This window comes from Polistes fuscatus, unplaced genomic scaffold, assembly GCF_010416935.1.
Source record: "Polistes fuscatus isolate 324 unplaced genomic scaffold, CU_Pfus_HIC Scaffold18, whole genome shotgun sequence".
Lineage (NCBI taxonomy): Eukaryota > Metazoa > Arthropoda > Insecta > Hymenoptera > Vespidae > Polistes > Polistes fuscatus.
In genome coordinates, this window is record NW_025113086.1 from 230554 (window position 1) to 254956 (window position 24403).

The following is a 24403-nucleotide window of genomic DNA, read 5'->3' on the forward strand; positions in this document are numbered from 1 at the left end:
TTAATTTTATTCTCATAGAAAATAAAATTAAACATTCCTTTTTCAAATTGTTTTCCTTTTTTTTTTCTTTCTTTCTTTTCTTACAATTTTCATTGCAACAACGAACGGATTATATTAGTTTTCAGTGAACGTGTTTTATTTAACAATAAGTGTGAAATTAATTCCAAGGTCAGCGGGAAGTGTAATAATTATATCGATCACGGATGATTCATAATTATCGATAAAGTTGGTTGTTCAAGTGTGTGCTTTGCAAGAGTATTAATCAATTTATTAATTGAATACTTGTTTCTTTTCTTTTTCTTACCGTGCAAACGAAAAAATGATCTTCCATTTATGTTAATAATAATTTTTTTTTATTAATTAATTCAATTCTTTCCATTTATTTCGTTGATATTTCTTTTTCCTTTTGTTTTTCTTTTTTTTTTTTAAATAGAATAAATAATCGTATATAATCAAATAGACGAATTTGTTTTCGAATCATTTTAATCGTACGCGTAATACAATTTTATGAGAAATCGGACAGTGAAAGAACAGTGAAAGTTTTGTTTAAATATATTTGTGAATAATAAATATAAAAAAAAAAAGAAATCGTGTGTGTATATATACGGAGAATGTCTTTCGTTAGTCTTCATAAAAAGGAAAAAGTCAGCGTTGTTAAGAGATGTCTTTCGACCAAACGACCAAGAGCGAAATCCTGTTTCGCTTCCATACATCCTGTACGTTCATTTTATTTTTTATTTATTTATTTATTTATTTTTTTATTTCTCTTCTCTTAATATATATATATATTATTATTGGAAAATGTTCCATATATATAATAATAAGTAATAAATAATAAAAAATAGTAATATATATATATATATATATATATATATATATATATTATATATATATATGTATATTTATTATTTTTTAATTTATTATATTAGAAATATTAATATATATGAAACATTTCACATTAAATCAATCATTTTTGCCCCGGACTTCTTTCGATTTGGCTGAAACTTTTCTAACATTTTCTACCATTTTCTTTTTGAAAACCAAACAATAAAATAAAAAAATGTTTTAATAAGTCAATTTTTGACAAAGTTATGGTAATTCGAAAAAAAGACATTTTTTATTTAAATTCATAACTTTTTTTGAATTGGATAAAAAAATTTGAAAAAATTCTCGGAGAGGTTTTCAATGGGGTAGAAAATGATGAAAAAGTTCAGCCAAACTGAAAATGGTCGGGATCAGAAGTGGTCGATTTTATGTGGAATGTTCCATATATATATAATAATTAAGTAATAAATAATATAAAAATAATAAATATAATATATATATATAAATGTATATATATTTATTATTTTTTAATTTATTATATTAGAAATATTTTTTGTATACCCCCCCTTGCAAATATTTTCTCTATTGTTCAGATACACATACGCGCGCGTAAATTTGGTGTATCATCTATGTTCGGTTAAAAATCACTAACCTAACATTTATGCTAATCCAAATTATTGTTCGTCAAGCAAATTTTTAATAGAAAAAATTAAGTTTTTGGAAAGTATGCTTCTTTTTTTAGATGTTTTTACACACTTATATTGATGCTTTTCATAGAGTAATGACTAATAAATATAAAAAAGTAGTATTCTTATAAAAAAATATAAAAATAAAAAAAATAAAAATGTTGTTTGCGATTTTTGACGGAGCGTAAACGATATAACCTAATTTCTTGTATATTGGATATAAATTAGAAATAAATTGATATTGTTTAAATTTTAATGACATAGTAGTTTTTGGATTTGTTTGCTCATATATGTATGTGCAATTTCAAAGTTTTAAAATCAGTACTTAGAAAACATAAATTAAGTATTTATACGATAATGTCGAAGGTTTAGTCACGTTGAGTTACGGGTTTCCATCCGATCATCAAAGTCAAGCAACTCTTGTCACGTTTAGGAGATAGATGGGTGACCCGTTCCGTTGGTCGGGTTCGATTGCAGGGAAGGTTGGTGTAAAAGTAGACAAATTTCATTGGCTATTTGTGAGGAAGAAGGTTTTCGTAGAAAAATAACTCGATACCTGTAAAAGGAAGAGAGAGGGAGTAGATGAGTATAATAATAAATTTATACACAATGATGATAACTTTAACAGTTTGCTGAGATTCTAACGATTGAACCTCCAATAGGGGGATCTCGTTGAATCTATGAGATCTAGCAGCTGCAGTCATAGTTACTCTGAGTGTAAATAAAAATTCGAAAGAAATAAAAAATTAAGAAATATTTTTATAAAAATATGTTTTTGTATTAATATAATAGATATGTTTATCTAATAATTATTATAATTTGTTTTATAGATTGAGAATTTTTTTCTAGATAAAAAAAATTTATTGCTATACATTTCTTTTTTCATTTGATTTTTATTCTAATCAGTAAATAAAATATTTTTTTTGTATTTTTATATTTATTAAAAAATATTGTTTATTTTTACCTAAAAGTCATTAACAACAATTTCATCTTTTTTGATGAGAAATTTTTTTTTTTAAATTTATTGGGCATTGTTCCATAAAATATTTGTTTGACGAGCAATAATTCGGATTAGCATAAATATTAGTTAGTAATATTTAATTGAACATAGACTATATTTTCTTATACTTTTATTTTTAACAATGTGATTATTTTTTAACAATTTTTTATTTATCAAAAAAATATATTTATATTATTTTATACTTATTTTATGCTTATTACAAAGTATCATTTTTTTTGTTATAACTATTAAGTACTACATTTAATATTTTTGTATTTATTAGCAAAAATATATTTATTTATTATTATATAATAGGACTTTAATTAACAAGCGTTATTAGGATTAACAAAACCGCTATTTTTTATAGTAACAGAAATATCGATACATTATAATGAATATGTATTAAAAAATAATATTTATATTTTTTTAAATTGTTTATATTGGTATACATTTTTATTACTTTTTTAATTTTTCATATAATTCTCATTTTTTAACATAAATTTCTTTTATACTTAATTTTCCTTCGTAACATTGTCACGTTATTCTAGATATTGTGGAATCTAATTTTAAACATCGCCACCTTCCTAGTAATTTATTTTTTTTATTTTCTTCGGTATTATCTTCCATTCCTTTGCGGTAGATTCTCTTACACCAAAATCGATAGCAACTGAATTTACGTAGTCATTTGAATCTATTATTCATAATGTTTCAACTTTTTATTTCAACGAAACTACAACTTTTATAGTAGCGGATCAAGTTAAGTGGGGGCCCCACACGATAAAAATTTTGAGTAATTCAAATTTAAGTTAAAAAAGAAAAGTATAAAAAAAACTCCCATTAAATTATTAACAAAAAAGAAAAGTAATCAACAATTTCATACTGCGGTAGTTCTCGGTATTTAGGTCACCTATCCTATATTATCGTTTAAGAATGTCCTTCAGAAAGAGAAAACGTTTGGTGGTTAGTTTATCTAAATAATGATTCGATAGCAATATATAATATTTTAATAATAACATAAAGTAATTATACACCGTTAAATTGTGACTAGAATCAATTAGCAATAAAGCGATTTTGATAGCAAATAAGATTGATTAACCGAGGAGAAGATAATCGTGTAGCAGGTGTTAGTATTAGTAATCAGTAAGTTTAATTAACTTAAGTCATCAAATTTTAGAATGTACCAATCATTGCGTATCATACGAAAACACGTTAAATAGAGTTATTAAAATAATATAGTTTTTATATAGAACCCTAATGGAAAAACATTTTAAGATCTCGGGGACTCTTCCAGACCCTTTGGTATTCCGGAGCCACTTCCGCAGCAAATTAGTCCGCTTATCGTTCCGCATATCGATTACGTCACTGATCTTTTCTTCTTAGAACTCATTTCTGCGTTTTAAAAAATATTTCAGTAAAAGTACACACTACCAGTGATAATAGAAAGTAAAATAATACTGAAAACAAAATTTTATAGAAAACATCTCGATTATGGTCGAATATTTACAAACACTTGACAAGAAATAATTGTGATCTCGGTTAATAACAGAGACACCCGATAGTGAAGACTTCGGTTAATCGAGAAATCAGATAAATGCGAACCGGTTAATCGAGGTCCTACTTTATATGTAGTTCTTAATAATATATTTCTAATTTTAATATAATCTAACAGAAATATATTATTATTATATTTTTACCATATCAGTTAATTAAAAATCTCACGTATTTATTTACCAAAATATTATATCATATTATATACAATATTGTGAATTGTATATACATAGATCTTCATAACTCAGGTGAATAGAGTTCTCGATTGGAAAGCAAAAAAGGTTTTGGGTTCGAGTTCCGGTCTAGACAACCCGAGGTCCAAATTACCTTTAGTTTCATCTTGTTACTGCGCGCGTGTATTTATATGTGTATTTCTGTTTATTCATTGTCTGCCAATAAGACTTGTGAATGTTGTTTGCTGGTCGTATAGTTTGGGAAATAAATGGAGGTTATACATGGAAAATAGTAATATGCACCTATGTCGTAATAAGTTGAAATAAAAAATTTGGGCATTAATGTCTAATAAAAACTAATGATTTAATTTATATATTGTATTTTTTATTTTTACTATTATACCATTGTTACAGTTTATTTATTTCTATAAATAATATGTTAATTCTATACACATTTTTCGAGGTTATGTACAATATTGAAAGGTTGAGAACCACTGGTTTAAGGTAATAAATCGAAATAGCGCAATGGTCGTATAGTTTGGAAAATGAATGGAGATTATATATGGAAAATAATAATATCTACCTACGTTGTATTGAGATGGAATTGTTCGATAATCTGATCCAAAAGTTGTCCTTAGATAACCGAGAAAAATAGAACAGTCGCAGAAACATGAAAAGAGTGAAATACTATTTAGTTTCTTTATTAATTATTTCTAATTATTTCTTTATCTAATTATTAATTATAATTTTTTTAATTACTTCAAACTTTTTCTATTAATTATTTTCTTATAATTTCTTTATGATCGTTAAACTTAAGTTTGTTTTGTTGATTTTTTTTAGACCATTTTTTGTCTTAAAAATTAAATTTCTAATTAAACACGTATCTAATATTAATTTATTTTTTCTTTTCTCTTATGCACAAACAATATTTATAAATAAATAAATAAATAAACGTTAGTAATACAATTATTCTTTTATACAAAAATAAAGCATTCATTTTGATTACAATTTTATTCAATATTATAACAACTACGCATACTTTGAGTTTGAAAATTAATTTTGGTGATAAAATTTGAATACACATTTTTCTTAAAAGTCCTCGCAGTTAACTGATCAACCGAGATCTTATTGTATTTATTGGAAAGTAAATATATTATTGTTAAACTTGTTAGAAAGTATTGCTTTACATTTTCAAATATTACAAAAATGAAAATATTTAACATTCAATAACAAACTTCATTTCTAATCTCATTATCATCAAAAAAATTATCCCTTTTTCAAAATTAGTATTAATAAGTAAAATAATACTTTTGTGTACCTTACAAATTTAATTTAATACGTTTTACGATAGTCATCCTTTTTGGGTTTTACATAAACAATTGAAAATATACTTTTTACGATAAAAATAAAAAGGTAATGATTAATATAGATAAACAAAAAAATTTGTTTATAAACTTTTCCCTCTTATCATTTCATATTTGTTCTCTTTTTTTTTTTTAAAATACTATTATGTATTAGATGAATACATCGATTTATGCAAAATATATATACGTTAGTAAACGTGTTAAAGAATTCTCAGAGACGCGTTTAGTATAGCCTCAAGCGAACATAAATTTATAGTCGAGTGAGAATCTCGTTAAAGAAAATCGATCGTTCGTCAAAGCGCGAATCTTTGCTCGTCTCGATGTCCATATATACTAACTCGGGACTTTGAAATCGATACTTTTTCATATTTCTTGCCAACATTAATGTACGTCAATCTATGTCGCAATCTATTCCCAATGGAAAAACTTTTTAACGAGGTGATATGAGTCAGAGAATTTCCGGTTTAAGGGCAATTTACGATGATATGAGTTATGAATTTAATTCATCATAATTATATATTGGAGTGTATATAACTTATTCTATATGATAATAATAATAATAATATTAACAATAATATTATAATTAATAATAAAAAAAAAATAATATTATAATAATATAATATAATATTATTATTATTATTATTATTTATTTAATTACGGGTTTAAGTCCCCTGTTTATAAAATTATTATTCAAAAAATTTAGATAAATTTATGTAAAATAATATAAAATAAAACATTAATTTTTAAAAGATTAATGATTATAAATAACGTAAATAATACTAAAATCAAATAATATAAAATAAAATATTAATTGAAAAAATTAATGATTATAAATAACATGAATAATACTGAATAAAATAATATAAAATAAAATTTAATAATTTTTTGTGTAACCCAACCATTCACAAAGTTTTATCATTGAACAACACAGTTCAACGCACAGAGTCTTTGGTTAAACGAATGTTTTTATCCAATTCGAATTATTGTTAATTAGATTTCTTATGTATCCAGATCTTAGGAACACCCTGTATATAACAAATTAAATGAAAATAGTTTTAAACTTACTTGTTAGGACTCAATGCTATCACGTAATCAATAAAAAGACATTTATTGCATGAATCAATATCATTAACATTACTGAACAATTAACTATTAAAAACACAATTAATATGATATTAAATTCAAAATTTCAAAGGTACGTTTTCGATAGTGGTACGGCTTCAACAATCATAACCTAAATATATTATTATTATAAGTCAATTAGTTGTTTATCACGTCAAAGTGGCTAAACTATTATACACTAGTCTAGATTAAATTAGCATTGTTTAATTACATGTTTAAATTTAACAATTTATATATGGTAAGTGTAGTTTATTATTAAAACCTAAAATTGTATGCCTTTTTAATACATAGAAGGCTGAACATTAATGATCGAGGTAATCTTTAATACCTATTTATGAAATGTTTTGATGAACTATGTATTTTTAAGGTTATGTAATATATTTTATAGTTGCTGAAGAAGTCCCAATAAAGGAATAAAACTTTCAACAAGATCAAAACGTTCTGATTTGTTTTTTACCTTGTCTAACTTCCCCCCCTGTGATACATTTATTAATTATTATTATATATATATATATATATATAGTTTTCCTCCCTCTATTAAATTAATATCAGTACTAATATTAATAATACCAATATAATAACAATTAATATTATAATACTAATTCCTAATTATTAATATTAATATTATTAATACCAATAGTTATTAATTATATCAGTATTAATATTAATAATACCAATATAATACCAATTAATATTATAATACTAATTCCTAATTACTAATATTAATATTATTAATACCAATAATTATTAATTGTGTATCAGTATTAATATTAATAATTAGTAAAATTAATATTTTTACTATTTAAAATAAAACTATATAAATTACTAATACAAAATAATTATAAAAGATAAAGTAAAGAATAATAAAAAACAGAAATATAAAATAATAAAACTAGTAGTTAAACAATTGTTTATATAGATAAAGAAAAGCACGTGTTATTCGAAAAATAAATATTCTCATAATATTACTTATTTACCAATCGAATATTATAATTCTTTAAACAAGAACATCTTTTTTAATGTCACGTAAAACGAGATCGCTAAAAATACAATAGTAGAAATTTAACGATGCTAATCAAAAATTCGAACCATTCAAATCAATATCATTTTTCTTTTTTTTTCTTTACCAAGAACCCCTTTACGAATGTAGATACGATAATTCCGAGAAGAAAGTTAACAATCGATCAGACCTTCGAGATTCTTCAAATAACATTTTTATCGCATATCTTAATCGATTTTATCGTTCTAAGAAATAAGTACAATAGCAGTAGTCTTCGTTATACTTGGAAATAATAATTTTATGTACATTTACTAGGGTGATTCTTATTTTAAGTATTTTTTGTGCATTTTTATGCTTTTAGAGGCTCCTACGATTCGAAATAAATAAATAAAAAAAAAATATTCTTTTACAAGGGAGTGGGAGATCGTCAGAGTGACCCTTGTCAGATTTTTTTTTCAAATTTTGCACACTTGTAATAGTCTATGAGAATATTCCTTGTACTTTTAAACATAGTTTATACATTCAACCGTTTGCGAAAAAAACGACGGTAGAAATTTCGCAAAAATTCTTATATTCACTTTATTTCATTTTCTATGGTAGCATAACACTAAATTTATCAGACCAGTCATTTTGACTTGCAATTTCAATTTAAAATTCCTACTGCATGTAACATTTTTTTTCCGTAATGATATCATGACTTTTTTAGCTATAACTGAAGAGAATCAGTTTTATGAACTTTATATTATCTTTATATATTATATTCGTAACAAATATATTTTTTGCTATTGCTATTTTTACCTCACTAGGCACTTATTTTTAAAGACCAGTCCACCATTTTCATTGGTTTTGGTAGAAATAGGTATATCAAAATAACTGGTAAATTTAGTGATAATAATGGTCTCGTGTTCCTGATGTCGATGGATCGATTCCTCGGCGGGGAAAGTTTTTTTTTTCTAGTTTTTTTTTTATTTTTTTTTTTGTTTCTTATTTTCTAGGTTTTTGTATTTTTTTTTTTTTTTATTTTTTTATTTTTATTTTCACTATTTTCTATTATGTTTTTTTTTTTAGTTTATTTTCTATTTTCGTTATTGTAAAGTATATTTAATTCATTTTATTTTATTTTGTTTTTTTTTTCTAGAGTAAGAAAAGAAATTTTCTTTTTATTAAATTTATTATACAGATTAATAATTAATTTTGCTTATAGCTAATCCATCATCGTTATACATTTTCGATCATCTGGAATTTTTGTCTTTTAATTCTGATATTATGCTGAATGATAAATTATTTTTTATTTTCATTTTTAACCAGTATATTAGTGTATTCTTCCATTAACTTTACCGTTATCTCGGTTATATCATGATAAATATTATTTTTCATCTAGATGCAACTTCAAAATTATAATAGCTAAAAATCTGTACAAAAAATCTATGAGATAGCTACTATGATGAAGATAAAATCTATAAATATTCAAATTTTTTAATCAATTATTTTGGCCGGAACAAAAAATTGCCAAAAAAATTCCATGTTATTTAGATAAGTAAATTTAAATCACTTTGTAGCAAAGATTAAAATTAAAAATAAAAACTTGAAATTCGGAGAATATTATTTTTTTTTATTTCGAACCATATGAGTCTCTTTGAAAGTATAAAAATTTAAAAATACCCAAAATAAGAACTACCACTTAAATTTACTTACCACGTATAATTGAGAATATGTTCGAATTTGTTTTCAGGGCGATTACATCAGGCACCCAGTTCTTTACGAACTGTCGAGCAAGTACGGTGTTGCTGGCAGTGACCAGGTGCCCTTGCCGGTTCGTCTCGATGAGCTCCGGGAACACATACGCAGAGAAATACGTAAGGTATGTATGTATATATAGGGTGTCTTAAACTTACAAGAAAACCTTACGGTTCAACACAAACAGATTAGTACAAGATTTGGTATATCAGTAGTATACCTTAAGGGGTTATACGCAGTTGCGAGGCTCGAAAAATACGTATTTTCATGAATTTTTTCTAGAAACAGTTTTTATTTCTCAAAAAAAATTGTTGGTAATTCAAATAGAGTGAACTTTTGAGAATACAATAGCGCGTCGATTCTGTAAAAATATTAATCTGCACTGCTCCTGTAGATGATTTCCTGAACGTCCTCTAAAAAAAGACGTTTGGCGGTGATCTCCATTTTGGCGGTTTGGATTATCCGAAATTAAAAAATATGGTGGATTCTTTTAAAGGATAGATTAATGCAGGTATTAAAACCAAGGAATAATACAAATTTTGATTTTTGACAAAATGGCGTCTATTTGAAAAAAAGTTGTTGTTTTTGACTAAAATTTTCGCTCTAAATTGTTACAAAAAAATAGTAATAAATTTTTTTAAAAATTATTCCTTATACTTAATACCTGAAGAATATATCTAAGAAGATTGTGTAAAAATTTGAAACCGATCGGTTAAGCCGGTTTTGCAAAATCGAGATCACCGACTTTGAAAATACCGTTTTGAGAAAAACGCGTTTAAAGTTTCAAAGAGACGTTTACACATAGTTAAAAATTTTTGTTTGCAGCTTACATGAAGTGAAGAATATTTGTCGGATCGATTTGAAATTTTCAGAGAATATACTTAAATATATGTACATTCCGAAAATGCAAAAAAAAAAAAATCGATTTTTTGAAAATCCTAACTGCGTATAACCCCTTAAAGATGTTCTCGCAGTAAAATATTTCATTGAATTGGCGAGCCAATTTTGAGAAAATAAGCTTTTGTGTATAACCTACAACTGTACCAAATTTCAAACAAATATTCATCAATTTTTATCAAAGTTATGATATTTATAAATGTTATGAAAAAAATGGCATGTATTTTTCATTTAAAACTTTGACAACTCTGAGGAATATCCTCTTATAAAATATAAATAAAATAACTATATATATATATATAACCTATATAACCTATAAATAAAAAAACAAGCAAAATTGATTCCCAGTATACTAAATGCTATTGATGGAAATTTTGATCTCGTCGAGATAGTTTAATTCTAATAATAATGCCACTCTTTGTACATATTAGTATTCCTGGTGACCCTGATAAGCGAGTATCTTTACTTGGTTTACAAGATAAGTTTTATGTATCAAAACAATTAACACGTTGACTGCCGGCACTTTTCACGTGATTTTTCTCCCACGCCTACACTTTTTTTTCTATTATGGGATGCATATTTTGTTGAAATTTTTGTTTACAACTGATAAACGGCGTTGTATTATTGTGTTTTATCTATTATTTATGATAAGGTGACCACCGGTGACCGTCGAGGCGCTGTAGACCATTTTATGATTATTTGTTCCATCGAAATACGGAAAAGATAGAGAAATAATTAGCAAAGAATAATTTCTGACCATGACGATTGATTTTATTTGCAGAGGACATATACAAAAACCAAAGGGATCGAGTTTCACAAAAAAATATATTTTATTTACTCAGCTTATAATAGTCACAAACCCCTTCGATTAAAATTTGTCTATTTTATATTTTCTTCGAAATTTTATCTTTGTTTGTAAAAATCTGAAAATGGATAGTTTTCAATAAGTACTCGTGTTGTAAATTCAATTATGTTATAGAAACAAATAACTTTTAACTAATTTTCCTTGTAATAAAAAAATTATTTTTGCATGTTCCGTATACCATAAGTTTCTCCAAAACCTTATAAAAACAGTGGTATTATTTACAAAATTATCAGAATCGATATTTATACTCTAATTATGTATTTTTACTAACGGTCGTGTTGAGGTCACCGGTGACCTCACGGCAGCCATCGTGTTAATAATATTTTGACTGCTTCTGTAAATAATATGGCTGATGGGGTAAAATGCAACAACAGATTCAATGATAAAAATATAAAATGATATTCGGTACTCGACTTAAGGGGGGAAATACGTGTAGAGGCTTCAAAAAATTTAATTTTTTTTTTTTATAAATCGCTTGTAAAATTATTAAAAAATATAGCCATAAAATTTCAAGTCAAAAATCCAAGTCGTTCAAAAGTTATAAACGATTAAGTGTATATGTAAGTGGCATGTAATACGGAACGGTCGAGCTTTTTTCAAACGCGTTTTTCTCAAAACGACTTTTTTCGGATTTGTGTACACTTTAGCTTACAAAGTTTATAACCAATCATTTTGAAATTTGGAATATAGTTTCTTTATATAATTACGGTCTATTTGAACCTGAATCCTAAGCGATATCTTTGTTTAAAGTATTTTTTTTATAATGAACAATACATGAAAAAATAGTAAAAAATCATGCTTTATGTTCACACTCCTCTAAAAAATACAAATTTTCATTTTTTTTTAGGGAAATGAGGTTCAAATAGAAGATACACATATAAAAAACGTAATTTTTTTTTGTAATTGATTTCTGATAAAAATTGTGGCTTCCAAGATGTACACAAACTGCTCAGTCGGATGAAAACCTACAATTTGTGACGGCTGATATCACCGCTAGTTTTCGAGATAAATCTTTCAAAATTTCAGAAAATGTTCTTAAATATATGTGTAAGATGACCTTATAATATTAATAAATAACATAAATTTTTAATACATTAAAAAAATTCATGAAAATCATAATTATCTTTACGATGTTCGACAATTTCTATAACATCAGGACTGATGAAGCCATTTTTTGTTGAAAAGGTGGAGCCAAATTTCTCTTCTCACTGCGATTTTATATTAAAATTTTAATCTATATGAATCAGTGATTACTGGAAAGAATTCAGCATGATCTTTTCCGATACTTTTGACTGCATGCATAAAAGTCATGAATTTCTTGTCCCTGGCCTCATTTTGCTAATTAAAATATCTTCTTCCATGACACTCAATTGTTTTCTACACTTCTAGGATGATACAATTCTGCTTGACGTCTAATCGATACGACCATTTGATATCCTTACTGTAAACATTATTAAATTTATACATGTCAAATGTGGTGATCTAAAATCATTTGGTGACTATGGGGATTCCAAGTGCAGCTCGTTTTAATTTTTATATGTTAACGTTATCCTGATCGCTAAATTCATTTTCATTTTTTGTTTAATAGTAGATGGATAATCGAATAATCTATTAAAGTGAATTTTCCAAAAGTAAATTTTACAAAAACAATCCATTTATAACACAATAAACACCATGAACTTTTGGTTCACCATAATAGGTTCAGTTTTTAGAAATAAAAATCCAAGCTTGTGGACTAATACTTTTTATCTTCAATTAAACTAGTATTATTATTTAATATAAAAATTTTATCTATAGTCTCACACACACATACACACACACACACGTAGATGGGAAACAACCTCACTTAAGAGTATTCTACGGAAAGGCATTAACAAACGATGAATGGCAACTGATTAGATCAAATTCTAATTCTCTTTCATTTTGAGATTATTTTACAATAAATACTTTACAATTTTGTTATGAAATCACTGTATACTCCATTTATCGATTAGTATATTCAATTATGTTTGATAATTCTACTCTCTTCCATTAAAACGCGTAATTTTCTTCTATTCTTCATATTTAATTGTATAATACTAATATTTAAGGTAAAAGCCCCCTCGGTTGGCCAGTTAAGCCGTTTTCTTTTTTAGAAAAATTATATTCATTCAATAAAATAACTTACATCTAAACTAATGGTTTAACCTGTAAGCTTGAGCTTTCAGCTTTGAATAAAAATAAAGAAAAGACAAATTATTCATAAATATTTTAATAATAAATTAAAAAAAACATAGATTTGCAATGTCCCTATTTTTAGCCAACTTTCTCCCTCTTTTGGCCACGCATGTCCCCTCATTTGGCCATGTTTCCTATTTAAAATAAATAATTAATTAATAACTAATTTATTAAATAAATCAAAATTGAATAATTCAAAACTCGTGTACAAAGAAATTAATTACTCATTAGTGTTAAAAGAACTAGTTGAATACTTTATGTACAAATATATAACCTCAAAGCGAACAGCCATAAGTTGGCTAATGATAAAAACAGAGGCAATAATACTGTCTCCATGCTTGGCCACCATATTTTTAATGGAGAATAATTAAAAATCACTTAATTTTCAATTTCTATAATAATTTTAAGCTATGTTAATTGCAGAAAAAAAAATATTTTGGTTGCTATTGTCAAAAATGAAATATATAGGTTAATAAAAATCACAGTATCCTTACCTTACTTAACAAGAAACCATCCAAAAACAGAAGTCTTGTACAACTTTATTTTTTTTCGTTTTTAAATATATTTTTAAAATAATCCGAATTACTTTCAATGATATTTTAAAATTAGATTTTTTTTTTTTAAAAACTGTCACCATGTGCACATCAGCATATAATTTATAATCACTGTTGTGGCATAAAGTGGCCAATAGAGGGAGCCTGGCCAACCGAGGGGGCTTTTACCTTATATAGATTTATTAATTTCTTAACATTCCAAACGCTATTATAATTATTTTCTTTTATTTAAACAATTAATAAAATTAATACAATTATCAATTACTTATATCTATTGCCAGGTTACGTACAATTCATGTAATTTGAATATATTAAAAAGAAAAAAGAAAATGAATAAATATATCGTATTTAATTTCCTCATTTGATTGCACAAGCTTGTGAAAATTTTTTTATATTTATGAAATGTGGAAATTACGTGTCGCTGAATGTCGATGACGAAGATGGGAATGTTCTTAAATAGGAAATTATTCTCGGATATTTCTTTCAATAAGTTGCATTTTATTTACTTGGAACCATTATGGTGCATACGAATGTAAAAAATTGTATTCATTTTTTGATGATAATTGTGTTTTTTATTTATTTTTTTGTTCACATCTTTAAATTTCTTTGATTATATTTTATATTACGTATATGGGGTTTTTTTCTATAGTTAAGGGTAACAAAAATCTATGAATAATACTAGATGGTTTATTTAATAAATATATAATATTAAAGTATTTTTTTTGTATTGACAACTTTGTTGACTATAATTATTGATCAACGTTGATCATCCGTTCAGATTTAAAAAATAATTAATTTAAAGCTAGATAGTTTTATAATTTAAATTATTTTATCTTTCAAATATAAAAAATATTATTAAAAATAATACTTTAATAAAATTTATAAAAACTAAAAGAAAAGTTATTAAAGATTAATTAATTTTCAAAAAATTTGTTTAAATTTAATTTATAACAATTGAAATATTTAATATTTAAAATAATTTTAATTGATAATGAAAATAATTGTAATTTAAAAATACAAACAAACAATTGTTTAAAAGTATATATTAATCGTTTAAGTTTAAAATTTAAATAAAAAAATAAATTGAAACTTTATGATATAACATGATAAACTTTTATATCGTCAGATATAAGTTAAATAGAAATTTTAAATTAGTAATAAGTTAACTATCATCTATATAATTTGAATAACATGAGTAATGAATTTATGAGAGATTATATCTAGAAACAAATTTTTAATTTTCATTTCTCAGTTCAACAGAAGTCATTAATTTCTCATTAAGGAGAGTTCTCCGTCTTCTTTTATTATTATGAAATATATACAAGGTTAATCAATGAAAACTATTGCCTAAAATAACTTTTTATCTATTGGTGGTTGTATCAAAAAAAAAAACGTTTCATAAATTATGTAATATTTTATTTTATTTAAAAGAAAACTTTAAACCATTTATTTCATTCAATTATATATTTTTTGTTTTTATTACTCTTCCATTTATTTTATTTTTTGATTCGTTCTTCTATTAGCAATTCATTGGAATTTATCAATCAAACTGCGGGAGCACATTCTATAATTAACTGTTTAAAAACATTGTTGATTAACACGTTGACTGCCGTGGGGGTCACCGGTGACCCTCACCACGAATAATACATTGAACACGATTATACCTTACCTTATCTGTTGTAAATAATATTTCAACATAATAAAAAATTTCATGTTGGCAAATCACGTAAAATGCACGCAGCAGTCAACGTATTAACAAAAAATATTTCTTATTAACGTTTTGATAGATAAAATTATACTTATTTTCAATGAAGATCAAAATTTCATTAATTTTCAATTGAAATTAACTACTTCGTACTTCATAATATAATATCAAGCTTCTTGCACGAATTACTACGGTTGAATTTATATGAACATTTAACCTATAAAACTTTCCGTTCAATAATAAATGTCATCCATGTTTAATATTATTAATCTATTATACCTAACCTCCATTATGGGACAAATAAATCCATAAATAAAAAAATAAGTAATGACTTGAAAACGCTATTATATAATTTAATATAAAATAATAAAACAAACTTTGTAATGATTAGCAATTTGTAGTTTCCCTTGATTTTCTTTTGCTTTTATTTTTCCATCCGCAGTATTTGGCACGCAATAATTGAACATGCGCAGTAATAGATGCGCAGTAATTCACGCATAAGGTCTTATTCATTAATTAACTTTTTATTTTATTCAAATATATTTTTATTATTTTAAAAACCTTTTTTTTTAAATAATGTTAAATATTCGTTATTAGAAAAAAAAGTTTATATATTTTATTAACTATTCAAAATATGTTTTTTAAGGCAACCGTAGATTTTCAGCCGCAATAATACCCACATTTACACTATTAATAAATACACAGCGATATAATATTGTTATAAGAAATCTGTTGTTCAACATTTAAATTTCATTTGTTTATAATTTTTTCATAGTGTTTAATCGAATTTAAAAAAAAATAATTTTTTCTTATATTCACTTGTAGAATATGTTCTTACAGTTTGATCATTAAATCGTGAGACACTATATATATATATATAAATAAAATTATATTCATAATATTCTGATAAATCTTTTAAAATGCTATATTATTCATTCGCATTATTTTTTGATACAACCAACAGATAACGAGTTATTTTAAAATAACAGTTTTTATTGACTCATCCTTTGTGTTATATCTCTCTAGTTTAATCTATAATGAAGAATTATAAGTATGTGTCAGTAACTGTGTTTTTTATGAAGTGAAAATATGACAAGCCAATGATTGATATCATTTTAGAAGCAACCAGAAAACCATTAATGATAGTTAGTTGTAAGTGATGAAGTTTCAAGAGATTTTCTTAGTTCAAAGATTGTTCCTAACAATTACTTGTTATTTTATAACAATTGCACATAATTGGTTTTTAATATCCACTTTAGTTGAAAACTTTTCAGTAGATAATAATCTTTTAAAAAATTATCTTTCAGTTTTTTCATTATCTCTAATTAATAATAATGACAAAATGAATGTACAAAGGTAATTGAAACCATAATTGAAAAAAGAAATTTTTCAATATTTTTCTACAACTCTATCGAATAAAGAAAAATAAATATAACATCGTATATAATAATTTTGAAAAAGTAAATTAAATGTTTATTTATTTTTAAACTTTATATAAATAAGAATTATAATAAAAATTTTATATTTAAAAAAATATACAAGTAAATATAATAAATATAATAATGTTAAATAAAATATATTAGTTTTATAAATTAGCAATCTAAATCAGATTTCCGTTTTTAATACAAAATCTGGTTATTTATTTTTAATAGATTTCATTAAATTCAATAAATTATATAAATTTCAATATAAATCTAAATAATTTTTAATAAGAATAATAATTTAAGTAGTAAAAAATTTTTTCTATTTTAAAATTTTTCTGCGGATCGGTACTGAAACACAGATTGCAGTTTGGGAAACCCTGGTTTAGGGCAACGGTATAGTGTTAGTTTGTTCATGTGTCCCCTTCTCCATCGTTAATTTCGTAAACCAGGGCCGTATGTTAATAAAGTCGACAATACGAGAATGTCTTATTTTTTGAGGTTATAATGAATGATAGGTAAAAAGTTAGGTTATGTAGGCTAGAAAAATTTAAGTATTATTATTAAAATATTTAAATAAATATAATTTTGTTATTTAACGAAAGCGAAATAAACGTCTGATAAAAAAAAATGAAAGTTACTTATGATCCGACCTAATAACATGTGGAAAACAACATCAATAATAAACAGGGGACACAAAAACAATGCAAACAACAAAATTTATATCAACATGTAATATCATATTTGACCCTGTTTCAAAATTACAGCAAATTTAGTGTTTAAATAATACGAGATAACTTATGTTTAAAGAAGGTAGTCAAAACGATCAGGGGTTCACAAACCCTTAAATATCTTATTTACTTAATCGGACCGACATTTTTTTTTGTACAGACCAGTATTACTGGACTGTAAACGAAAGTTTGAGAAACACTGGTATGATATATTAATGGAGTTCCATATTTGTTCCGACGACTAAAAGATATAACATTTAAGCTGATCAATCATCTCACAATCAGCCAGACGATGATAACTAGCACGAGCCACGGTTCGTTTGTTTTTATTTATACTTGATGTCACCCACGCGTTTGTTCCACTTTTATCCCCCACCCCCTCCCTGTCCCTATTCTCGTACCAAATTTGATCATCATCTTTATTCGTCTCTTGAAGAAACAACAAAAAAAAGAAAAGAAAACAAAACTAAAGGTTCGATGATGAGTGTTTTCAACGAAATGATAAAAGAAGAAAACGTAATAATAATAAATAGATCAGCCAATTTATGCGAGTTCATGCGAAATTTGAGAACAATTCTCAAATAATTCCACGTATGCTTTGAATATGAAGAAAGTTTACTACGCAACATGATACGATGTTTGTACGAGGAATTTAAAGCCTCCACGTGAGGTGATTCATCGTATCATTAAAAATCGTGTCTTTGACACATCGTTGAGATTCTCCTTGTTTGTTTTCTTTTTTGTTGATCGTTAAATCCATTCAATTTGTCTTGAAAAAAATTTTGAAATTAGAGCATAATTTCTTTTCTTTTTTTTTTTTTATAATTTTTTGTTTTCTCTTTTTTTCATGAATGAACGGATTTTAGAAAAATTGGTTAGATTGTTGTAAATATTATTTTGAGTATTATATCCATAATTCTTTCTTTTTTTGCATTTCTATTGCATTCGGTTGATCAATTAGTAATGTTTTAATTTTTAGTATTTAATATACAGGGTGGTCCTTTTAAGTAAAGCTATCTATGTAAATATCTCTTAGGCTTATTATGATGCAAGAAATATTTTTTATGTAATGAGCATAGTGTCATAGAATCAGTGGCGGATTAAGTCACGCGAGAGCGCAGAATTGACTCAAATATTGCAAATGTTTTCTCTATAGCTCGGATATTCATACGCGCGCGCACGTGTGTGCGCGTAAATTTGGTAGATTATCTATGTCATTTAAAAGTTATTAACCTAACATTTATGCTAATCCAAATTATTGTTCGTTAAGCAAATTTTTAATAGAAAAAATTAAGTTTTTGGAAAGTATACTTCTTTTTTTAGATGTTTTTACACACTTATATTGATGCTTTTCATAGAGTAATGACTAATAAATTTAAAAAAGTAGTATTCTTATAAAAACAAATACAAAAATAAAAAAATAAAAATGTAGTTAGCGATTTTTGACGGAACGTAGACGATATAACCTAATTTCTTGTATATTGGACACAAATTAGAAATAAATTGATATTGTTTAAATTTTAATGACATAGTAGTTTTGGGATTTGTTTGCTCAAATATGTATGTGCAATTACGAAGTCTTAAAATCAGTATTTAGAAAACATAAATTAAGTATTTATACGATAGTGTCGAAGGTTTAGTCATGTTGAGTTACGGGTTTCCATCCGATCATCAAAGTCAAGCAACTCTGGTCACGTTTAGGAGATAGATGGGTGACCCGTTCCGTTGCTTGGGTTCGATTCCAGGGAAGGTTGGTTTTATACACAATGATGATAACTTTAACAGTTTGCTGAGATTCTAACGATTGAACCTCCAATAGGGGGATCTCGTTGAATCTATGAGATCTAGCAGCTGCAGTCATAGTTACTCTGAGTGTAAATAAAAATTCGAAAGAAATAAAAAATTAAGAAATATTTTTATAAAAATTTGTTTTTGTATTAATATAATAGATATGTTTATCTAATAATTATTATAATTTGTTTTATAGATTGAGAATTTTTTTCTAGATAAAAAAAATGTATTGCTATACATTGCTTTTTTCATTTGATTTTTATTCTTATTAGTAAATAAAATATTATTTTAGTATTTTTATATTTTTTAAAAAATATTGATTATATTCAGCCAAAAGTCATTAACTACAATTTCATCTTTTTTGATGAGAAATTTTTTTTTTTAATTTATTGGGCATTGTTCCATAAAATATTTGTTTGACGAGCAATAATTCGGATTAGCATAAATATTAGTTAGTAATATTTAACTGAACATAGATTATATTTTCTTATACTTTTATTTTTAACAATGTGATTATTTTTTAACAATTTTTATTTATCAAAAAAATATATTTATATTATTTTATACTTATTTTATGCTTATTACAAAGTATCATTTTTTTGTTATAACTATTAAGTAATACATTTAATATTTTTGTATTTATTAGCAAAAATATATTTATTCATTATTATATAATAGGACTTTAATTAACAAGCGTTATTAGGATTAACAAAACCGCTATTTTTTATAGTAACAGAAATATCGATACATTATAATGAATATGTATTAAAAAATAATATTTATATTTTTTTAAATTGTTTATATCGGTATACATTTTTATTACCTTATTAATTTCTCATATAATTCTCACTTTTTAACATAAATTTCTTTTATACTTAATTTTCCTTCGTAACATTGTCACGTTATTCTAGATATTGTGGAATCTAATTTTAAACATCGCCACCTTCCTAATGATTTATTTTTTTTATTTTCTTCGGTATTTTCTTCCATTCCTTTACGGTAGATTCTCTTACACCAAAATCGATAGGAACTGAATTTACGTAGTCATTTGAATCTATTATTCATAATGTTTCAACTTTTTATTTCAACGAAACTACAACTTTTATAGTAGCGGATCAAGTTAAGTGGGGACCCCACACGATAAAAATTTTGAGTAATTCAAATTTAAGTTAGAAAAGAAAAGTTTTAAAAAACTACCATTAAATAATTAACAAAAAAGAAAAGTCATCAATAATTTGCGGTAGTTCTCGGTATTTAGGTCACTTATCCTATATTATCGTTTAAGAATGTTCTTCAGAAAGAGAAAACGTTTGGTGGTTGGTTTATGTAAATAATGATTCGATAGCAATATATTTTAATAATAACATAAAGTAATTATACACCGTTAAATTGTGACTAGAATCAATTAGCAATAAAGCGATTTTGATAGCAAATAAGATTGATTAACCGAGGAGAAGATAATCGTGTAGCAGGTGTTAGTATCGGTAATCAGTAAGTTTAATCAACTTAAGTCATCAAATTTTAGAATGTACCAATCATTGCGTATCATACGAAAACACGTTAAATAGAGTTATTAAAATAATATAGTTTTTATATAGAACCCTAATGGAAAAACATTTTAAGATCCCGGGGACTCTTCCAGACTCTTTGGTATTCCAGGGCCCCTTTCGCAGCAAATTAGTCCGCTTATCGTTCCGCATATCGATTACGTCACTGATCTTTTCTTCTTAGAACTCATTTCTGCGTTTTAAAAAATATTTCAGTAAAAGTACACACTACCAGTGATAATAGAAAGTAAAATAATACTGAAAACAAAATTTTATAGAAAACATCTCGATTATGGTCGAATATTTACAAACACTTGACAAGAAATAATTGTGATCTCGGTTAATAACAGAGACACCCGATAGTGAAGACTTCGGTTAATCGAGAAATCAGATAAATGCGAACCGGTTAATCGAGGTCCTACTTTATATGTAGTTCTTAATAATATATTTCTAATTTTAATATAATCTAAGAGGAATATATTATTATTATATTTTTACCATATCAGTTAATTAAAAATCTCACGTATTTATTAACCAAAATAATATATCATATTATATACAATATTATGAATTGTATATACATAGATCTTCATAACTCAGGTGAATAGAGTTCTCGATTGGAAAGCAAAAAAGGTTTTGGGTTCGAGTTCCGGTCTAGACAACCCGAGGTCCAAATTACCTTTAGTTTCATCTTGTTACTGCGCGCGTGTATTTATATGTGTATTTCTGTTTATTCATTGTCTGCCAATAAGACTTGTGAATGTTGTTTGCTGGTCGTATAGTTTGGGAAATAAATGGAGGTTATACATGGAAAATAGTAATATGCACCTACGTCGTAATAACTTGAAATAAAAAATTTGGGCATTAATGTCTAATATAAACTAATGATTTAATTTATATATTGTATTTTTTATTTTTACTATTATACCATTATTATAGTTTATTTATTTCTATAAATAATATGTCAGTTCTTTACACATTTTTCGAGGTTATGTTCAATATTGAAAGGTTGAGAACCACTGGTTTAAGGTAATAAATCGAAATAGCGCAATGCAGGTACTGCAGTGATATTTGCAGGTATAAGTGACCGTTTAATCGTGATTTTTACTTGACGAATCTTCAATATTGATTTAATCGTAAATGAAGTTTCGAACAACGAAATTTTTATTTCAAATTTTCCGTTCTTTTTTTTTATCTAATTATAAGTAAATTTTATTTTCATTTATACCATTGATTGTGAATTCAAATAATCATCCTATATATACATAAATATTTAATAACCTTTGTAATATTCGATCTATATTTACATTTCTATGCTAAATTATTCTATGTAGAAATAAATATATTTCTTGAAATATATAAGACATATTTATATATTATTTATTATAGGATTATATATATTTAATAGATATTTAATTTATCATCATTTTTATATTGGGTATATATAATATAAATTTTGTATATTTTAAACATATCTTAAAAGTATAAAAAATACATAATTTATATATTTATAATTTATATTTTTAAAAATGTATTTATTTCTACTCTGGTATGTGTCTAAAGTTTTATTGTTTTTTATTCTTTATTTCGTAAGTTTTTCTATATTTAATATATCTATTATTAGTTTAATGTCATTTGTTTATTAACTTTATTTTCACGTAGATGTCTTTTTAGCGTATGTTAATTGTTTTTTTATTTCATATTATTCAACTAAATAGTATAATAATGCAGATAGATTATTAGACTTATTTTTAAAGGTTTAATTCTAAAGGAAATGGGGGACCCTTCAAACCCGTAGAAGAAAAAAAATAATAAAGATATAAGTATTCAATATTTATTAGATGTAAAAATTATTTCGATATATTCATATTAAATTATTTATAACTCTGATTTGAATGTAAATAATCATCCGCCATTTTATGACATTTAAGTATCAACACTTAGAGTTTGACAGCCAGTCAAAACAAAAAATATTAATATAGAATACAGTTAAATTTACATATTTCTTTTAATCCTCCGTTGGCACGGTAGATTTTACTAATGCCACGGAGACTGATTTTTTTAACGTTATTCTTATTTTAAAAATATCTTAAACAAATGCATTGCCACTCTTGAGAAAGTTTCTAGAATATTATATAATAGTTTATTTTCTTATTTATAATATTAATTTTAATAATAAAAATAATTATTCAAACATAGAGCAAACAAAAATATTAATATAGAGTACAGTTAAATTTACATATTTCTTTTAATCCTCCGTTGGCATGGTAGATTTTACTAATGCCACGGAAACTGATTTTTTTAACGTTATTATTTTTTTAAAAATATCTTAAACAAATGCATTGCCACTCTTGAGAAAGTTTCTAGAATATTATATAGTTTATTTTCTTATTTATAATATTAATTTTAATAATAAAATAATTATTCAAACATAGAGCAAACAAAAATATTAATATAGAGTACAGTTAAATTTACATATTTCTTTTAATCCTCCGTTGGCATGGTAGATTTTACTAATTCCACGGAGACTGATTTTTTAACATTATTCTATTTTTAAAAATATCTTAAACAAATGCATTGCCACTCTTGAAAAAGTTTCTAGAATATTATATAATAGTTTATTTTCTCATTTATAATATTAATTTTATTAATAAAAATAATTATTCAAACATAGAGCAAACAAAAAATATTAATATAGAATACAGTTAAATTTACATATTTCTTTTAATCCTCCGTTGTCATGGTAGATTTTACTAATTCCACGGAGACTGATTTTTTTAACGTTATTCTTATTTTAAAAATATCTTAAACAAATGCATTGCCACTCTTGAGAAAGTTTCTAGAATATTATATAATAGTTTATTTTCTTATTTATAATATTAATTTAATAATAAAAATAATTATTCAAACATATAGCAAACAAAAATATTAATATAGAATACAGTTAAATTTACATATTTCTTTTAATCCTCCGTTGGCACGGTAGATTTTACTAATGCCACGGAGACTGATTTTTTTAACGTTATTCTTTTTTAAAAATATCTTAAACAAATGCATTGCCACTCTTGAGAAAGTTTCTAGAATATTATATATAGTTTATTTTCTTATTTATAATATTAATTTTAATAATAAAAATAATTATTCAAACATATAGCAAACAAAAATATTAATATAGAATACAGTTAAATTTACATATTTCTTTTAATCCTCCGTTGGCATG

At 24.8% G+C, this 24403-nt stretch overlaps 1 protein-coding gene across 4 annotated transcripts in view; it reads left to right on the forward strand.

Moving 5' to 3' along the window:
- Positions 1-24403, forward strand: part of LOC122515613 (serine/threonine-protein kinase N) — a 128937-nt gene that overhangs the window by 29977 nt on the left and 74557 nt on the right. For all 4 annotated transcript variants that reach the window (XM_043633015.1, XM_043633016.1, XM_043633018.1 and 1 more), the window contains exon 2: positions 9451-9579. In XM_043633015.1, coding sequence (XP_043488950.1) covers positions 9451-9579 — 129 coding nt within the window. The remainder of the gene's footprint in view (positions 1-9450; positions 9580-24403) is intronic.